Source organism: Rhineura floridana, chromosome 4 (assembly GCF_030035675.1).
Source record: "Rhineura floridana isolate rRhiFlo1 chromosome 4, rRhiFlo1.hap2, whole genome shotgun sequence".
Classification (NCBI taxonomy): Eukaryota; Metazoa; Chordata; class Lepidosauria; order Squamata; family Rhineuridae; genus Rhineura; species Rhineura floridana.
Window position 1 is genome coordinate 96,742,670 of NC_084483.1, and position 19,188 is coordinate 96,761,857.

Sequence of the window (19,188 nt, forward strand, 5' to 3'; positions counted from 1 at the left end):
CCAATCTTCCATTATCAGTATTCCATAATAATCTTGCTGTCATAGCCATAGTCATATAATAAGAGTCTGATGGGAATTTCCTCTATCCCAAATATTTTCTTGCCATCCATTCTGAATAAGTTGCTGAAGTACTGTTGTAAAGTCATATCTCTGTTCTTCTTTTTTACAAAATGCACTGGCTCATCTCTTGAGAGTTTTTCCATTGTCACATGGCTGCAGTTAATTCCATAGATTTTCACTATATCAAACTCCATCACGTCATTCCAGTCCAGAAGATTATCCAAGCCATTGATAACTTTATCTCTAATATCTTCATTAATTTCTTCAGAGATAACGTTAAATTCCAAACAGTAGATTTTATTTCTAATATCCATAAACTCCAGATCTTTTTCCAATTCCACATTTGTTCCAATCTCCAGGGCTTGTATCTTCCCTTTATTTTTTCTCTTCTCATCTCTGATCTCATTCTCCTCTCTCACAGGATCCCCTATTTCTTTAAGCTCCTGTGTCATTTTGCTCAGTTCAATTTTCAGCTCCTTACTGCCCTGTCGCAGGGTTTGTTTCGTTATCTCAATCTCATCCATTATTTTCTGAAACATAATTACTTCCAGATTCTCAGCCACTTTCTTGATTGCCATTTTTAAAACCACGAAAACAAAGCAAAACAGAAGTAAAGAAGAACCACTTCTTATTTCAGCAACAATTGGGTTAATATTCCAGGCTTGATGACATCACAGTATAAACAGAGCAGCCTGCCTTATCTCTCTATGTTCAAGAATACAAAACAAATTTGGTTCCCAGCATCAAAACAGTTAGTGGCGTCGTGAAGAAGCAGATTCGTCGAAATAAAATAGACCAAAAAGAGAATAGTCCCAGACAATATAACATTCCTCGGAATAGAAATCCCTCTTCTGTTGATATCTTTAGAATGCACTTCCAGGACAGCTTTTTGCAACAGAAACAGAGATAAGCTGTTAATTTCATGAATAACAGAGAAGAGTTATAGCTCACCCAGGAGTACTTCAAAGCCGATCAATCTGACAAATCTCCTTTTGCTGCAACAATTTAAACCAAGTAAGAAAAATAATAGAAAGAAGGGTGCTTGCCTGTTAGTCGGTTTTCTCTTTGAAGAAAAGATAAACGTATCGCATTAAACAGATAGAGCAAAAGTTTGGAAGTCCGTCCGGCATTGTTGGCTGGACCTTATCTCATAAATTAATGAAATCCAGTCCTCCCAACAAAAACAGGCTTTTGAGGTTGATCTCTACGTTTCTCCCTGCCCGGGAGAAATTTCATCAGTCAAAAAAAAAAAGTTCTGACTGATTTATATCTGAATAAGCTTCTTTTGAGGCGGGAGCCCGTCTCAAAAGCAGGCACAAGTGAAGTCACCCTTCCCGGAAGTCAATCATCAGAATCATTCAAATGGTTTTTTAAAATCTAAATATCACTTTATACTTCACATGTGTAGGAAGGCAACGTCTTTCCTCCCCATTCATTTTGGTGATAATCTCATCACAGGAAACAGTTCATTCATTGACAGCTAACCTGTGCATATCTTCAAAGCCAACACCTGATGTCGGGCTTACACCTGATAACCCCTTTCACTATAAGTTTTATCTGCACTGAGAGTTCCAGCATACAAAACCATCTTACCCAACAACCATGACAAATTAACCACAGTGAACAATGGAGTGTCATATGATGAATACATCTATTGTGCTGAGAAACCTATTCTGAGTTTTTATGCAAACTTTTATGATCTGCATGTAATAAAATTACGTTTAAATTTGGCGGCCTTTTCATTTTCTTTACACTTTTGAAGATAACATAAAGAAGTTTAAACTAAAGCACCTCTTACTTTCTGCATATATTGGCATAAATACATGCAATATATATATATTCTATGCCAATTGATTGCTCAGGAAAATGGTTTCATTCTTAGGTTCCCACTGGTTTCTCCGTTTATATTGCCATAAATTTCAGTGCATGCAATTATGGAAAATAATATTAGAAGCTTTAATGGTACAGCCATTAGTTAAAATGCTTTATTTAAACTCAGTTTGCACACGCTTCACTTCCACTTTTAACAAATAAAAAGAGCACACACATTCCAAGAGCACAACAAAGCAGAAGAAACAGAGAGTTCAATGACAGAGTTGTTCAAATACCTGTATACAAATCCCCGTGCGCAAACATGTCAATCATATAGCGACAGAATGCATATTGATCTAGCAGAACAGAAAGAGGGAAAAGAGTAATAAGACACAGTTACAGGCTGTTTTCAAGTCGAGCACTAAAGAGAGAGATTAGTACTGAAATGGAACCTTTGGCAATTTTTCATCTCTTGCTGCAAGTAATCAATAACCAAACAGGTGGTAAAATTCATGTTTGTTCCTTTTCTTTAAAACGTGAGCTGCCATAGGAAAAAGCCTTCTGGCTCTCTGCCCAACAATGGCATCCTCAGATGGCTGATTGCATTTAATCATGTAACTGCCAGGACTAGACTTCAGAGGCCAATCTCAAATACAGCCAGAGGTTCTGGCAAACATCAGGGCCTTTTCTCAGGCCATTATCTACTTCCTGGTCACACACTTAGAGTGCTGCATATTAGTTCTTTGGAAGATCCCACTGCAGACAGGCAGTGAAAGCAATGATGGGGAACCTCAGGCACTGGGGCCAAATGCGGCCCTCTAGCCCTCTTTATCTGACCCTTGGGACTCTCCCCAGGCCACACCCCACCCTGACCCTGCTCCATACCCACTTCCAGTTCTTCTGCCTGTCTGGAATGTGCCCTTGCTTGTCTGGATGGAGAGATGTACATGTGGGAATTTCTGGCTTTTTATGTGGCTGGATTGTAGATTACTGTACAGAGGTAAGAGTCACATCGATCGCCCTGCCCACCCCTGACAGTTGCCCAGCATGGAATGTGGCCCTCAGGCTGAGGAAAATTCCCCATTCCTGGTCTGAGAGGAATCAGAATGGACTTTTGTAAAACATCCACGGGGCAGTTAAGGTTCGTACTAGTTACTGTAAGCAACTTTGGATATGTTAACTTAAAAGCTGTAAAAAAAACCTCCCCAGTATTTCAAATAAATGGGCAAGTCAATGGAGAAAGCCAGGCAGAGCCCTGTGTTGGCATTTGCTCACATTATGAACTAGACGCTGACATTCTGTAGGCAGTGCCTCTCATGTTTGATATACAGTTTCATATACCCAAATGCATGCTCAGATGGAGAAAAATGTCACATTATTGGGTGTTAAATATTACCATTGCCTGATACTCATACTTCAGGCTATTTTTTGTTGAGCCAAAGAATACACATCATAACTTCCACAGAAAAAAGTATATCTTTTAAATAAATATGCAAGCCAATGCCAAATGCCAGGCATATAACCATTTTCATTTTACAACACATACACAGAATGAGTATGCATGTGTGCAACTGCATGTGTGAAGGAAACTGGGCTCACAAAGTAAAGAACGTAATGATCCAGCCAAAAGTGAGTGTGGGGAAAAAGAATGCATGAAACGGAAATTATTTGTTTCAGGAAGCCAGCCTGTCTGCCTTCAGGTCTTAGATGAATTTTGCCCTCCCATCAGTAGACCCAAGGCTTCATGAGCTACCTTTCTGCTCCTGTCAGTAATCTGATTCATTGCTCCAGCAGTGATTGGTGACAGTATTGGAATCCGTAATGACCATTTGACTATTACCAGGGGTTTCAACTGACCATTTCAGAATTGTTTACGAGTCCTTTTCAGCTAGAGCTAGCAGCTTCCCTTTGGGCAGAATTTGTGATCCAGTTATATATTTTCTAAACAAACCTATGCAGAACACTGAGAATGAAACATTCAGAGATAGTGGAAAATTAACTGCATGATAAATTAATGTAACAGAAGTGATATATTACTGACTCTAATTCATTTTCATTTTCATTCAATAAAATAATAAGGGTTGGGTGCAGATTTAGTCGTGCATCAGCCTGAATCTGCTGTACACCAGAGATGGAGAATCCTGGACGTTGACTGAAGAATTTAGGTCAAGTTTATCTTTCTGAGCTATCACAGTTCCATAAGCAATTTCCATTAAGCACTACTTTTGCACCAATCCCACTGAAAAAAATTGGGCTTTAGTATATGTAAAGCTTTGTGAATTGCCTCCTGTGGAATTAATCTGGAACAGGGATGTGTAAAACCATCACCATTAGTACCATTGAATTGTTTTCACTAGTAATCTTGGATATAGATGAAAGCCCACATAATGTCTTGCATATATTTCCTTTTGCATAACCTTGCTTCTCCAAACAATTTCTGTGCATGTTTTTAAAAATAATAAATAATCCCCCCTGAAAGAGAAATTACACAAATGGATACATGTTACAGCAGAGGGCTAGTGTATGCTTGTTGGTGTTTTACATGCGCAAATGCATCTGCAAATTTTATTTTATTTAAAATACTTACACCCTGTGTTTTGATCAGATTATCTTATGATTTCTCCATTTTCAGTGCTAGTTAGGTATCACTTCATCTTCTGTCACAGGCTCTAAGGAGTAGCAGGGAAACTGACAAGCTACTACCCACCTCTGTAGTGAGTTCAGAGAAGTCCTTTCTCTGCAGAATTTAGGACTTGTCTACACAGGGTTTTACTGCGTGTCTGGGGCTACTTGCATCCCCTTTTAATTCACATGATTCACATGGCGTTACTGGCAAACAGAAGCTATCACACAGTTTCCCCCTCGTAAATCCATACTAACCCAAGCCTCTGTTAATCCGAAAAGGAAAAAACGTCTTCACTCTGCATCTCTAGTGGTTGCAGATGCTTTGCTCTGATGCTTTTAGGTGGGTGTGTCAATCATTCCCCTCTCCATACCCACTCCCTCCTCCTCCCTTTGTTCATTTCATTTCCTGAAGGCTGAAGAGAACCTTCTCTATTCTCTCCTGTTTGGCAAGCCTTTTGTATGTTGCTGCCAATGCTGCCTTTATTTTCTTTTCACCCTGACTTGTGTGCAAAAGCATAACACTGTTCAAACAAAGATTTGTATTTCAGCTGTATTGGCCCAGTGAAAATACAACCTCACTTCTGTTGTTTTTCTTAAATAAAACTTACTGGTAGAACAAACTGAGCATGCTCGGTTGCCAGGTAACCAGAGGGAGTGGAAATGTTATATCAGAGGGCATGGTCTTTAGGAAACTGTGTCACTGATGCTTCCCCTCAAGTGTGGCTAGAAAACACTATGTTTGCAGCTGGCATTGAGCCCTTACTGTGGACGGTGCAAACAGAAAATGGAGGTAAAAACAGCATCTTTAGCATGAAGTTATGCTGCTATGTGGATAAGCCCTTAAACTCTGTAGAACTTAAATTTTTCTGAACTTGTTCTAGAGGTTAAAAAAAAAGCTTGTCAGTTTCACTGCTCTTTGTGGCTTCCCCCCCCCGACTCACATTTTTTTTCTCTGGCCAGCATGCACTTTGCTCAAATGTTTCCAAGGCCAATGACCACTAAATTGTTTTCCCCAATATAAATTAAATTGGATAGAATTAGACCACAGAGGAATCCAGAATACTTGTTCCCAAGAGAGCAACTATATCGGCATCTGAAATCCATTTCTGTAAATTACCATGACATCCATAATCTGTAGGGATTATTTTGCACTAGAGTTTTTTTTAAGTAAAGCAAATTACCCTCTCCCCCTTGTGTCTTAAAAGATAATTTTGGAGAGGTACTTCATCCACAGGTACTTAGTGGAATGAAGGACTGGCATCACACAACCTCTCTTCATTTGAATGGGATTTGCTCCAGGTGGGCTGTCCCTTCCTTTTCCCTCTGCCCCAGGTCCAGTTGATATACTGCGGGAAGGATCCTGATGATTTGTTATACTTGACAAGTATAAGAAGCATAAGTTATATTGTGATTTTATTAACATAGTTTAATTCTGCCTGTCAGCTGCCTTGGAAGAATTTGTGTCTTTAAGGGCAGGATATAAATAACTATAGGAAAGAAGGAAAGTTTAAAATTTAGATTAATTTGAAAATGTGTCCTGAGATAGTACACACTGTGTTGTTGCTAGGGATGGATGATTTTTGTCCATTTCACTTCCTCTCAGGTTCTCATTCATCTGTCTTAATTTCAGTTCACCATATTTCCAAGTGAGTCTGCACTTTTAAGACCTCACAAAAAATTTGGCAGCATTTCAGTGCACACTGCTTCTAATATACACATTTTTGTTTGCCATTTTGCCTATTTACTTTTGCAAGCGGTTTCCCCTAATATAATGCATGTTTGCATGTTATTTTCACTAATATATGAATTTATAGGCACACTTCCTCTATACACACATTTTTGTGCATTTTGGTTGGTGAACTGCACCACAACATTCAGAGAAGTGTGAATTTTGAAGAATGGCTCCATTTTATTCATATATTGCTTTGGAGAAATAGAAATTACGTAGGTTTGCATTAAAATTCGGACCAAACAAAATGTCTCCTCCATCCCTAGTTGTTGTTTCCTGTGATTGGTGTGATTTAGGGCGCCGGCAGTCTCTGCACACAGAATGATTACCATAGAAGTCAATGGAGACCTTTCTTCCCCCTCCCCACCGCCCCTACACCTCTGCAGGTTTACTAAGCTATTAGAGAGAACATTAGGTTCACATGACTTGTCATATTCGTAGCCTCCATCCAGCCCTCCTTCAAACCAGTGCAGGTTATTCAGGCTCAGAGCCCACACTGAGGGCAGGGTGGGACAATCCCTTTGGGTATGAGCACTTTCTATCTAATAGAAAGACAGACATAGTAGTACAGTTTGGGAGAGGGAGGAACTATGAAGAGACAGTAAGAATATGATCACATTCTCCATGTTTAATAGACTTCTTACAATAAAAGGATCAGCATATTTTAAGAGTTTTTTTAAAAAAAATATTGCCTAACATGCCATGCCACTTCATGTTAAGCAAATCCATCTGATTGAAACAAATATCCATGATGCAGTTCAATCTTATGAAGGAACCTGGAACTGCCCAACAAATGCCCCATACTGAAACCTGCTGATGTATGTTGTTCTTTTCACCAATACAAACAAAGCCATTTTAAAGGTGCTGTGCACATTTTATTCACATGTATACCTCTTATCTTTTCACAACTGGTCATTCTGATAAATGTCTAAGCAAAGGACAACTTGGGATTGTAGGACCTGACCCTATACACTTCTCTTTGCTATTCTTTTTAAGCAATTATTTTTCAGTTCTTCCTGACATGGAACCTGTAAGTGCTTATAAATCACAGCATGGCCAGAATGCCCAGCTGCACAAGTAAAAGATGTTCACAAAAATACCTATTTGAAAAAAACACAGGTAGACTAGAATGAGGCTTAGTGACAAAGCTTGCTCTGTCTTCAAAAAGATAGTCATCCAATATATTAAGAGCACCGCCTTCTTTGAATGTGAATCCCTATAGCCAAAAGGGTACTTCCCATGCATTGGAGGAGGTATCAATAAGTTTAAGGGCATCACATGATGTGTCACAGTACAAAATACCTGTAGGAAAAAAAGAAAGTGGGTGGCAGTGGTAGGCCTCAAAACAGTTTCATGAGGACTGCACATTCTCAGTGGGATGACATGACTGGAGTAGTGGGAAACAAGAAAAGGAAGAGGCAGGAAGAGGAAATGGAAACTGAGAATCTTGAAAGAGAGCATGGCTAGCTGGCTGTCATCCTGAACAGATGTTGACTCAGCTGCAAATCTAGTAATTTTTGTTGATTTATTGTATTATTGTATGTTGTACACCGCCCAGGGAGCCATTGGCTATGGGCGGTTTATAAATGAAATGAAATAAATAAATAAATAAAATAAATGATGTCACAGAGATAAGCAGACAGTCATGTTGTGTTTCCCCTTTCTATTGTAGTTCATGGGGAGGGCATCTCTCTTTGGTGAAAGCTTACTAGTTACCCAAAGGCTGCCTATTAGTGCTTTGTCTCTCTCCAGGTCCTACAGAAGAGCCCTTCTGGACCAGGCCAATGGCCCATCTAGCCCAGCAGCCTGTTCTCTCAGTGGCCAACCAAATGCCTGGGGGAAGCCTGGAAGCAGGACCTGAGTGCAAGAGCACTCTCTCCATCAGCCATTCCAAGCAACTGGTATTCAGAGACATGCTGCCTCTGACAGTGGAGGCAGAATATTGCCACTGTGGCTAGTAGCCATTGATAGTGTTATCCTCCATGAATTTGTCTAATCCTCTTTTAATGCCATCCAAGTTAGTAGCTACATCTTGTGGCAGGAAATTTCATAGTTTAACTATGTGCTGTGGGAGGAAGTACCTTTCTTTTTTGTCTGTCTTGAATCTTCCAATATTCATCTGCATTGGATGTCCCCAAATTTTAGTATTAGGAGGGGAGAACTCCTTATCCACTTTTTATACAACATGTATAATTTTATACACCTCTATCCCCTTAGTTGCCTTTTCTCTAAACCAAACAAACCCAAAATATTATAACCTTGCATCATAGGGAACTTGCTTGTATGCCTGCCAGTGGTGAAACTTAGTTCAGATGGAGCAAGGAGTCATGCAGACTTTAAAAATGTGGGTTATTACACACATTGAAACAGGTCCTTCTCTCAGCTAAGGTTAAAACCTTTCACCTCTTCATACTTCTACTGGAAAACCCTTAGGAATGGAAGACATGGTCTTTAAAGAAACATTTGGATTGCAAAATGAATCATTAGCCATAAGAGCAAGACATCAGCCTTGCTATGCTTTTCTTGGTATCATTTTCATATTAAATGCGCTAAAATCCAAAAGGAATGCATTCTTACCATTATTGTCATCCCCATGTGTTAGGTTTAACTCTCTTTTTGGAGGGAAGTGTGTATGTTTACATTTCATTGTCTGACTTTCTTTCCCATTGCACTTCAGAGATCCTCTGCTGCTGTCTCCTGCTATTGTTTACCTTTCTCATCGGACTTGTCTGTAACCACCAGCGCTGTCTCTTCCTTAGCTTTGACTTTGGCCTTGGCAGGTGCAACTTCCTCTGCTTTGGTTTCTTTATGCTTTGCTCTTTCAGGTGCCTTGGACTCTTGTTTTCTTTCCTTTACATCCTTTTTAGCTTCGTCTTCAACTCCAGTGGTCTTCTTGTCTGGATAGTTTTTTTTCAAAAAAAAAAGAGTCAAGATAATGTGTGTGTGTGTGTGTGTTTGCAGGTAATGTTATATTTTTAAAATGCTCATTGTCTGTGTTGATTCATAGTTTTGATTGGTTTTATATTATTATTATTATTATTATTTGATTGCTGTTAATTTTATTATTGTTGTTGTTATGATTATGATTATGAAGAAGAAGAAGAAGAAGAAGAAGAAGAAGATTTATATCCCACACCTTCTTCCAAAGGAGCCCAGGGTGGCACTTTGTGCTGAAGGAGGAGCAATAAATACTAAATAACACTTGTTTTACCTTTTTTAAATGTATTTGATATTTTCCATTTATATCTCACTGTAGGGGTATGAGAATTGCCCTCAGGATAGTCTACAATCAACAACAACAACAATAAATTTGTCATGAATTAAAATACAATGTAGGGTGCCTCCAGGCTGTCACTATTTTGCAGAAAGGATTCAGACGCCTATTGAAAATTTAGATTTGCACAGTGATTAAAGGGCTCTGTAGTCCTTGTGCAACAAACCCACTTTAAAAAGGAATCAGACTTTTTTTGAAAAGTGACAGGGAAATGCATTGAAAAGTGTGAGATGAATGAATGACTAAGAGGAAACCGTATAAATATCCTTCAGACAAATCAGAATGAATCCTAAGTAGAGATGGGATATGATCTAACTTCCCCCTAAGGTTTGTGCAAGCAAGTCAGGGTGAATAAAAAACACTTTCTGAAATAAAAAGGTAATTTCAAGAACCTGAGGAGTGATATTTCTTTTCAAAATATACTGAATACACTTAATAAAGTTACTATTTATCCAACACTCCCTTAGAGGGCAATCCTTAATCTTGCCAAATGTTGTCTGAGGGGCCATTGGAAGCATGATAGGTACTGCTCGGCTGGTAAGGAAAGCCCACTGGTAGACTGGCACTCACACCACCAGAGGACTCCAGGTACGCCTGGGAGAAAGTCCTCAGGCATGGTTTTCTGAAAGTGGTAGGGGCCAAAAACAAGGTTTGTTGAGAATGGCTGAGGATCTGCAGGAGCCCCTTGATAGGCCCCAAAAACTAAATATGCCCATGGAAGTAAAAACGGAACTATAATCTATTATGATTAATGTTATTCTTCACACTTCAGACATCACTGGCAAATTTTTTCATTAGTTTTCCAAAGAAAGCCGGCCTTTGCTGTCCTGGCTCTGAGGCAGAATTCTGAAATCTTTCATGTTTCATAGTATATACTGAACTTTGGTCCTGAGACGGACAGCATTTTATTGTTATTAACCTATAGTAAAAAGGACAACTTCAGACCAAGAGGAATAAGACTGAAAAGCTACTTAGCGTCCAGTGAAAAAACAAACAAAAGACCATTTTAATTCTTCACAACAAACTCCTAGAAAATGTTAATGAATAAGAAAAGGAAATACCTTTTGGAGCAACTTTTCCCCCAGTTTTTTCTTGCCATTCAGGTTTCACCTTTTCTGTTACTGAAATTAAAAAAAACCCACACACTTATTATACCAAAGTTGACATAAATATTGACATGGACTTCAAGTCCATTACAGAATGTGAATATTAATTTCTAGTCTTTTGAATGCTATTTCTATGCAAACCTCATTAAGGATTTCAGTGTGTATACACAGAAACACACATATGTACAAAGTATAGAACGGACAATGAATCGCTTGACAGTACATTTCCTCTGTACTGGACCGGGATAGCCTGACCACTGTTGTCCACACACTGGTAACCTCCAGGCTGGATTACTGTAATGCGCTCTATGTGGGGCTGCCCTTGAGGTTGGTCATGAAACTGCAGCTGGTGCAAAATGTGGCGGCGAGACTGCTCACTGGGGCAGGGTATCACAAACATGTCACCCTGCTGCTGAAAGAATTGCACTGGCTGTCCATTTGCTACCCGGTCAAGTTCAAGGTTCTAGTTCTGGTGTAGAAAGCCCTATACAGCTTGGGACCAGGATACCTGAAAGTCCATCTTATCCCTTATATATCCAGTCGATCACTGCACTCTGCAGATGAGGGCCTCCTGCAGATATCATCTTATCAGGAGGTCTGTTCTGCACAACATAGGAAACTGACCTTTAGTGTGGTGGCACCTACCCTGTGGAATTCCCTCTCCTTAAATATTTGACAGGCGCCATCTCTGTTATCTTTTTGGTGCCTATTGAAGACTTTCCTCTTTCAACAAGCCTTTTAAGTTGACCTATTCCTGTCTGTGTCTGTGTTGGAATTGCTTTTAATATGTTTTTTTGAAAAACCTTTCCCCCCCTAAACAATATGTTTTTTTAAACCCTTTTTATTCAAGATGTTTTTAAAGCTTTTCTAAAGAATATTTTAAAGTTTTGTTTTAATGTATTTTAAGGTCTGTTTTTATGATGTTGTAAAGTGTTTTTACTGCTTTTGTTTGCGGCCCTGGGCTCCTGCTCGGAGGAAGGGCGGGATATAAATGAAATAATAAATAAATAAAATAAAAATGATGTCATCAATTTTATTGCATTATTAAAATGAGGCAGTATCTCACAGAAATCAGATTTAAATGACAATGGTATTTCCTCCCCCCCACCCCCACCCCCAATTTTCACCTAGCAATACTGGGTAGCATATTTATTGTTCTGACAGGTTTCAACTCTCTCTATAGCATTTTGATCATTTCAGTACATATTCCATTCAACAGTAGTTGTGAGGTTCAGAGCACATGGCAAGTTCAGTGCAAATTAGTGTTATTCAGTTTTTCAAAACTGTTCTCATTGTCCAAAAGAAGCATCCATTTTATTGCCTCATTCTCAGGGCATTTTAGAACTTCATAAATTTGGTGGGGGAGGGTTGAGCATATCTAATTGTGAGGTGCAGTAATTTAGTGGCTAATTCAGAAGTGCAGGGTCTCTTCATGATAGTCACAGCCACACCCCTCCCCCTTTTTTCTTTTACTGCTTGGTTAATGCCTTGTTAATGCCTCCCCCGACAACAACAGGTGTCCATAGGAGCCAATCAGCTTGAAAAGGGAGAGTGTTAGTACTGAAAAGAGTCTTCTCAGTGGCTGACTCACATTCTTTCACTCTGCTTAATTCCAATCAGCAGGAAAGGACAGGAAAGAGAGTTAGAAGACTCTTCTCAGTAGCTAACATATTCCCCTTTCATGCTTATTTGCTCATAGGACACTGGAGGCATTGGGACCCTGCTTCCAAAAAAATAGTTTAAGACCCGCCGAGGCCCTGGACAACTACACCCTGGTGAGGTGGCTGTGGGTGGTTTTTCTTTCCATTAAACATTTCTCCAGACTTTGCAGCCTCCCCAGGTACCTGTACTTCCTGATCTGAAAATGCCCCATGGAAAAAGTCTGCATACTGTCTTCTCCTGAGCTTTCATTGAAGTGCAGGGCACTGGGAAACTGGCTACTGAGTGCCTGAGATCAGTGCAGTCACTGATTTTGTGTTTAAAGGATGTCCTTTTACTTTTTGAAAAAAATATTTCTGCACCAGCTAGCCAGGCATAGCCTGAGAGGATAAGGTGATGATGTTGGGAGGAGGGGTTTGGGTATGTTAGGCACTGGAGAATATTTTGGGACAAGCCAGACCGGTACAGAAGGGATGGGCTCTACTTTTAAAAAAATATGCAGTTCAAGTAACATTTGGAAGGCTGTAGCTCAGTGGTAGAGAATCTGCTTTGCATGCTCAGTCTCCGGAATCTCCAGATAAGGCTGGGAGAGACACCTATCTGAAATCCTGAAGAGCCGCTGCCAGTCAGTGTAGACAATACTCGGCTAGACGAACCAATGGTCTGACTCAATATAAGGCAAATTTCTAAATTCTCAATCTAGGTTTATTAGTAGGCTATAGAATCTAGTAATTGCTTTTGTTCTTAATTATATTGTTTATATTGGTGTTAAGATCTGTCTTACTCTCTGTGCCAGTTATTTCCTCAGTTCAGGAAACATGCCATATAGCACAATTCTAGACAAGTCTACTCAGAACAAAGTCTCATTTTTCAATAGGAATAACACCCTAAAAGGGATGAATGAATGTGCCAGTTTTGGTTTCTCTCAGATCCTCATTTTTCCAATCATAAGTTCTGTTTTCTAAATTTCCTCAGAATATCTATCTATCTATCTATCTATCTATCTATCTATCTATCTATCTATCTATCTATCTATCTATCTATCTATCTATCTATCATCTATCTATCTATCTATCTATCTATCTATCTATCTATCTATCTATCTATCTATCTATCTATCTATCTATCTATCTATCTATCTATCTATCTATCTATCTATCTATCTATCTATCTATCTATCTATCTATCTATCTAACTATCTATCTATCTATCTATCTATCTATCTATCCCCCATAAACATTCATCAGTATTTACATCCTAATACAGGGTTGCATTCAACATAGCACGAAGGCAATGGAATGTTATTCTCCCTCCTCCCCCCACATGTCCCCTAAATGTATTTGGGGTTTTTTCACAACCCTCTAGAGCATATTTGGGGATGCTGTGGGGTGCACCGAGGGAAGCAGGGAAGGGAAAACCCTATTGAACAAGGAGAAATCCTTGCTCTTGTGCAATTGTCAGGTTGAATATTGCCCATACTCATTTTTGTATGCAATTTTGTCTAATATACAAAGTTTTTACATGTATTTCCCATATATTTTCACTAACATAAGCATTTTATGCACATTTCCCCCTAATATGTGCATTTCACTACATGTTATTTGATATGAAAACTGCATTGAAAAATCTGGAGAAGTGCAAGGTTTAAAACATAACTGCAGTTTGGTTTGTGCATTGTTTACTCTCAGGTAGTGTGAAAATGACTGCAGCCTTAAATACATAATTTTGGGGCCGAGTTATTATATTTGTAAGAGGCATTTAACCATTACAAACTTTCTCAAACACACACATAAAGGCTTGAAGAAAATGAGAATGATGAGAAAGCGATAGTTTTTCTTCTACTTCCTTCCAAAGAGTATTTTAAGATAGAACACCAAAATAAGAATAGCTGTGCTCCTCCTCCTCACAGCCCACGATCCTAGAATGTGTGTGGTAATTTCAAATTATGAACCTCTTATCCAGGCATCTTTCCTTGCCTTGCTGTAGAATAAAAGTGAAGCTGTCAGTGACAGAAACACACATAATCTGCTGGACTAAAAAAGTTGGTGCAGTAAATAAAAGGTGGTGGTGGTGGCAAGGGGGGGTATGAATGTCTATTTTTAGATGCCATGAATGTCACAAACGAAGAGATGGTAAACAACCTCAGAAATATCCTGATCCTAAAGTGAAAACTGATACACAGGTTTAAAAAAGGCTTTGTTACAAACATATCCCTGGAACCAATTTTTTTGGGAACTGCCACCTCTTGTACAATATAAGTTATTACCAGAAAACTCCGAATATGCCCAATGCTCTGTGCTTCCTAAGAAGAGGCCCTGCTGAAGGTTAAAAGAGCCTGCCTTAGACTATGTTCAAATGCCATGCAGCTGATCTAAAATGAACGCAAGCCCAGGAAAGCGTATTGCACAATAAATTTGTTACACTTCAGTGTGCCCCAGGACTTGCAATGTGCAATGAAGGGATAATAGTTTTTCATCAAAACACAACACAAAACCATGTTGGTGCCCAGGGCAGAAAAAACAAAATGGCAACCAGCTCACCTGCTGGTTAACATAAAGCAGTGCCCACTGGGAAATTCAGTTGTGGGAGCGGCATGTGAATTGTGCCTGGTGGATCAAATCTCCTTGTCCTCCACTCTGCTACACTTAAAATGACATCCAAAATCTGCTGCTTGATGTGGGCCACTTCCACTGTGCCTCATGGCCAGGCAACATCCCAGTTAAATACAATAATTAAAATCACCTTTTGGGAAAGGAGGTGCTTTCTTTTTAGGCTTTTCTTGCTTTGCTGGTTTCTCTTTGGGAGGTTCTAAAAAGGAATAGAAATGATATAGTACTTGTACAAAAATAGCAAAACCAAAGAAAAAGCATACAACAAATTAGATAAAAGCAAGGGGAAATAATTTATTGAGCAGCAATGGGACCAGATTGTTCCAAACTGTGAATTCTGTTGCAAAATAGAGTAAATAGACTAACTTCAGAAGGGCCAAAAAGAACTTATATGGGAAAACAGATTTTTATTCTATTTACTCTATTTTTAGTTTTTGGATTTTACTTGATTGATTGCCCTGATAATTGTATATTGAAGGGTGGTATACAATTTCACAGATAGTTAGAATAAAATGATTTACAGCCATATTCTGAAATGAACACTGTGTAAAAAGCTGTTAAAGTGAAGATGAATGCAATTCCCTTTCTTATGCCTCAGACCTTTTATTAAGAAGCATGTCCTTCCTTCAATTTACTTCTAAGTAAGTGCACCAAAATGATACATGTGAATGTAGTTAGGACCTGCACTAGACTGCTTTATACCTATCCCAAGCTAAATGTGAACTGTGCGTTCAAACAGGTGTTACAAATGTGATTCCACAGCCATCCAATAGCCAGAGATCCATTCACATAACCCTTTTTAAAAACCAAATCACATCAATCAGCTGTTCAGGAGGATGCCGAGGGTGTGGATTCAGTGACTGCAATCTAACCTAAACCTCTCAGAGCTACCTGTGCTTCTCCATGCACCCTCGATTTGATTGCACCCATATATTTTGGTGCTTTTTTGGGGGGGAGGGAGGATTCAAAACAACTGGAAATTAAAGATCAACACAACATAAATATGGATGATAACATATATTTCTGCCACACACACAGAAACCCATAAGAACAACTGGAAATTCTTTTAAAGCCTGGCTTATCCATTGACATTACTTTAGACAATAACAGTTTTGTCAATCGATAATCCCATTCCCTGCAGCGAATGAACGTTAACCCCAACTGGCCGCTGCAAATACTGAAACATGATTATGCCACAAAAAAAGTTTAAATTCGATAAGCTAAAATGAAAAATGACCATAAGTGCTCCTGCAAATACCATATGTCCATTTGCCTTAAGCAAATCATTTTCTTTTCAGGCAAGTACAACATAATTAGTTTTTTTTTTAATTATCATCCATCAACCTTGGAAGTAGTGGACAAGTGGATTTTGTGCCTGGAAGAGCAATGTTGTTTTCATGGCAGTTTCATAAAATAATCATATATTGGATAACTGGTGATTTCTGTTGAATAGGCAGTGGAAGGTTATTTATTGTTGTTTGCTATCTGATTTATATCCCACCAGATCAAAAACTGTCAACATGTTGTTGGATATTTTAATTTAATGTCATCCCACCTGGATCTTAGAACAGGTGACAGTGAGCTTCATTATCATTTCTATTTTCCAGATGGAGATCCAAAGCTGAGGAATCAGCTCAGTTCATTCTCTGCCACATTTCCAATTCATTCAAATACCACACATGCAGGGAGATTTAATTCTTCCTATATGTAGATAAAATACTTGACTTTCCTGAACCAGTGTGGTGTGAGCATGTGAACCAATACACCTAAAAATTGACAGGGTACAAGCGCACTGAAAACTTGTGATTTGCTATTCAGATCCCTAAAGAATAAGGTTCTTAACATTTTGCATAACACTTATCTACAAACAATTTGGCAATCACTAAATTAATTAGCATTTTTCCTATCTACTCCCTCTGTTGCAACCATGCTGGCTCATTATCTTATTTAATTAACATCAGTGTTTCTTTTCTTTTTTTTAACCTCACTGCCCTTCCCCAAATTTTAAAAGCTTGAAACTAATCAGATAAAGTTTTAGGCTTTGCACATATGAATTTTCCCATTAGAACCCAGTGTAGCTCAGCCTTTACTTCTGTGAATCAGAAGTGATAGCTTCCCACAGAAAGCAGCATTGTGGCTTGGTCCCTAGAAGAGCTTGGAAAAGTTACTTTTTTGAACTACAACTCCCATCAGCCCCAGCCAGCATGGCCACTGGATTGGACTGATGGGAATTGTAATTCAAAAAAGTAACTTTTCCAAGCTCGGCCCTAGATGGAACCGTGAAGGTGCCACATAGGGTCATCACCACCATCTCAAAGAACACTCATTCATACAAATGGGAAATGTTATGACGTATCTTTTCCCCAGCTGCTAATAGGACCCTCTGTGGTGTGCAGGGTGTGGGGAAGTCTCAGGAAAGGAAGGACATGAGTTTTCTTAGTCATCTCCTGATATTTTCTGCCACTTTGCTATGTAGCGTTAAACAGCTCAGGTTTAGGGCTGGCTGTCAGCTACAACCTGAGCACCCCATTGCTATATTTCAGATTCAGGAGAGTGGTAAATAGAAAATGTGTCCTTTTTCTTCCCCCCCTTATGAAAAAGTATCTTCTCAACCATCATTATAACCTGCAGGATATCTCCTATGAGCTGTTTGGGCTTGAGCAGGCCTTGCAAAAGTACTCAGACCCCTGACCAATGCTCTCATATTACTGAATTGCAAATGGTACATTGTAATTTCGTTCTGTGTGATATTTTATTTTGAAACACTGAAACTCAAAATCAATTATTGTAAGGTGACATTGGTTTTATGTTGGGAAATGTTTATAAGAAACATAAAAAACTGAAACATGTTGCTTGCATAAGTATTCAACCTCTGTGCTGCGGAATCTCCCAGTTTACACAGATGAAAGGAATTACCTTATTAAGGACACAGTTACCTTACCATTGGCCTCCACCTGTGAACCATTAAAATTGCTGTCACATTGTCAGTATAAAAACCCCACTGTTGAAGCATCATTGGTCAGGCTGTGGATTGGAGGAAAATGAAGCCCAAAGAGCATTCTACAGAAGTGAGAGATAATGTAATGCAAATATATAGGTTAGGAAAAGGGCACAAACTAATATCCAAGTGTTTGGATATCCTAGTGAGCACAGTTGGATCAATAATCAGGAAGTGGAAGCTGCATCACACCACCCAGGCACTGCCAAGAAAAGGCCGTCCCTCAAAACCCAGCACTCAGACAAGAAAGAGACTTGTGAGAGAAGCCACAGAGAGACCTTCACTCTGAAGGAGCTACAAAGTACAGTGGCTGGGAGTGGAGTAATAGTGCACCAGTCAACCATATCAAGATCTCTGGATAACACTGGCCTGTATGGGAGGATGGCAAGAAAGAAGCCGTTACTCAAAAAGTACCATCTGAAAGCCCATCTGGAGTTTGCCAGAAAGCATTAGAGTGCCCCAGCTGCAATGTGGGAAAAGGTTTTGTGGTCAGATGAGACCAAGATTGAGCTTTTTGGCCAAAACTCAAAGTGCTATGTGTGGCGCAGGGACTGGGCATCTTGTTAAAATGGAGGGAAGAATGGATGGAGGAAAATACAGGAAAATACTGCAAGAGAACCTGCTTCAGTCCACTAAAAAACTGAAGCTTAGGAGGAAATTCATTTTTAAGCAGGACAATGATCCCAAGCACAAGGCCAAGCAACACTGGAGTGGCTCAAGAATAAAAAAAGTGAATGTCCTACAGTGGCCTAGTCAAAGTCCTGATCTCAATCCCATTGAGAATTTGTGGTGCACTTTGAAAATTGGGGTCCACAAGTGACGTCCAACCAACCTGGATGACGTGGAGCGAATCTGCCAAGAAGAATGGGCCAAAATCCTTCTGACACTGTTTGCAAAGCTGGTACATACCTATCCCAAAAGATTTAAAGCTGTTATTGCAGCAAAAGGTGGCTCTACCAAATATTAATATGTGTGGGTTGAATACTTATGCAAGCAACACGTTTCAGTTTTTTTATGTTTCTTACAAACATTTCCCAACATAAAACCAATGTCACCTTACAATGATTGATTTTAAGTTCCAGTGTTTAAAATAATATATCATACAGAACAAAATTACAATGTACATTTGTAATTCAGTAATATGAGAGCATTGGTCATGGGTCTGATTACTTTTGCAAGTTACATTTTCCTTTTCTCTCTCCAAGACACTTTTAGCATTCCGTGTCCCTAACTTCCCTCAACATTCAATAGGTCATGAAACTTCACAGGCACTTGCATGACCACTTTGGTTTGTGTGTGTTTCTTTTTCTTTCAGT

At 39.2% G+C, this 19,188-nt stretch overlaps 1 protein-coding gene across 10 annotated transcripts in view; it reads right to left on the reverse strand.

Moving 5' to 3' along the window:
* The window catches only part of TRDN (triadin), a 276,609-nt gene that overhangs the window by 166,496 nt on the left and 90,925 nt on the right, over positions 1-19,188 (reverse strand). For 9 of the 10 annotated variants that reach the window (XR_009762235.1, XM_061623737.1, XM_061623734.1 and 6 more), the window contains 4 exons: positions 15,008-15,073; positions 10,562-10,621; positions 8,938-9,123; positions 2,169-2,228 (listed from right to left, as the gene is read on the reverse strand). Coding sequence is in view for 9 of the 10 variants with exons in the window: in XM_061623737.1 (XP_061479721.1) it covers positions 2,169-2,228; positions 8,938-9,123; positions 10,562-10,621; positions 15,008-15,073 (372 nt within the window). In the remaining variant the exon portion in view is untranslated. The remainder of the gene's footprint in view (positions 1-2,168; positions 2,229-8,937; positions 9,124-10,561; positions 10,622-15,007; positions 15,074-19,188) is intronic. The other variant, XM_061623739.1, reaches the window with a different exon arrangement.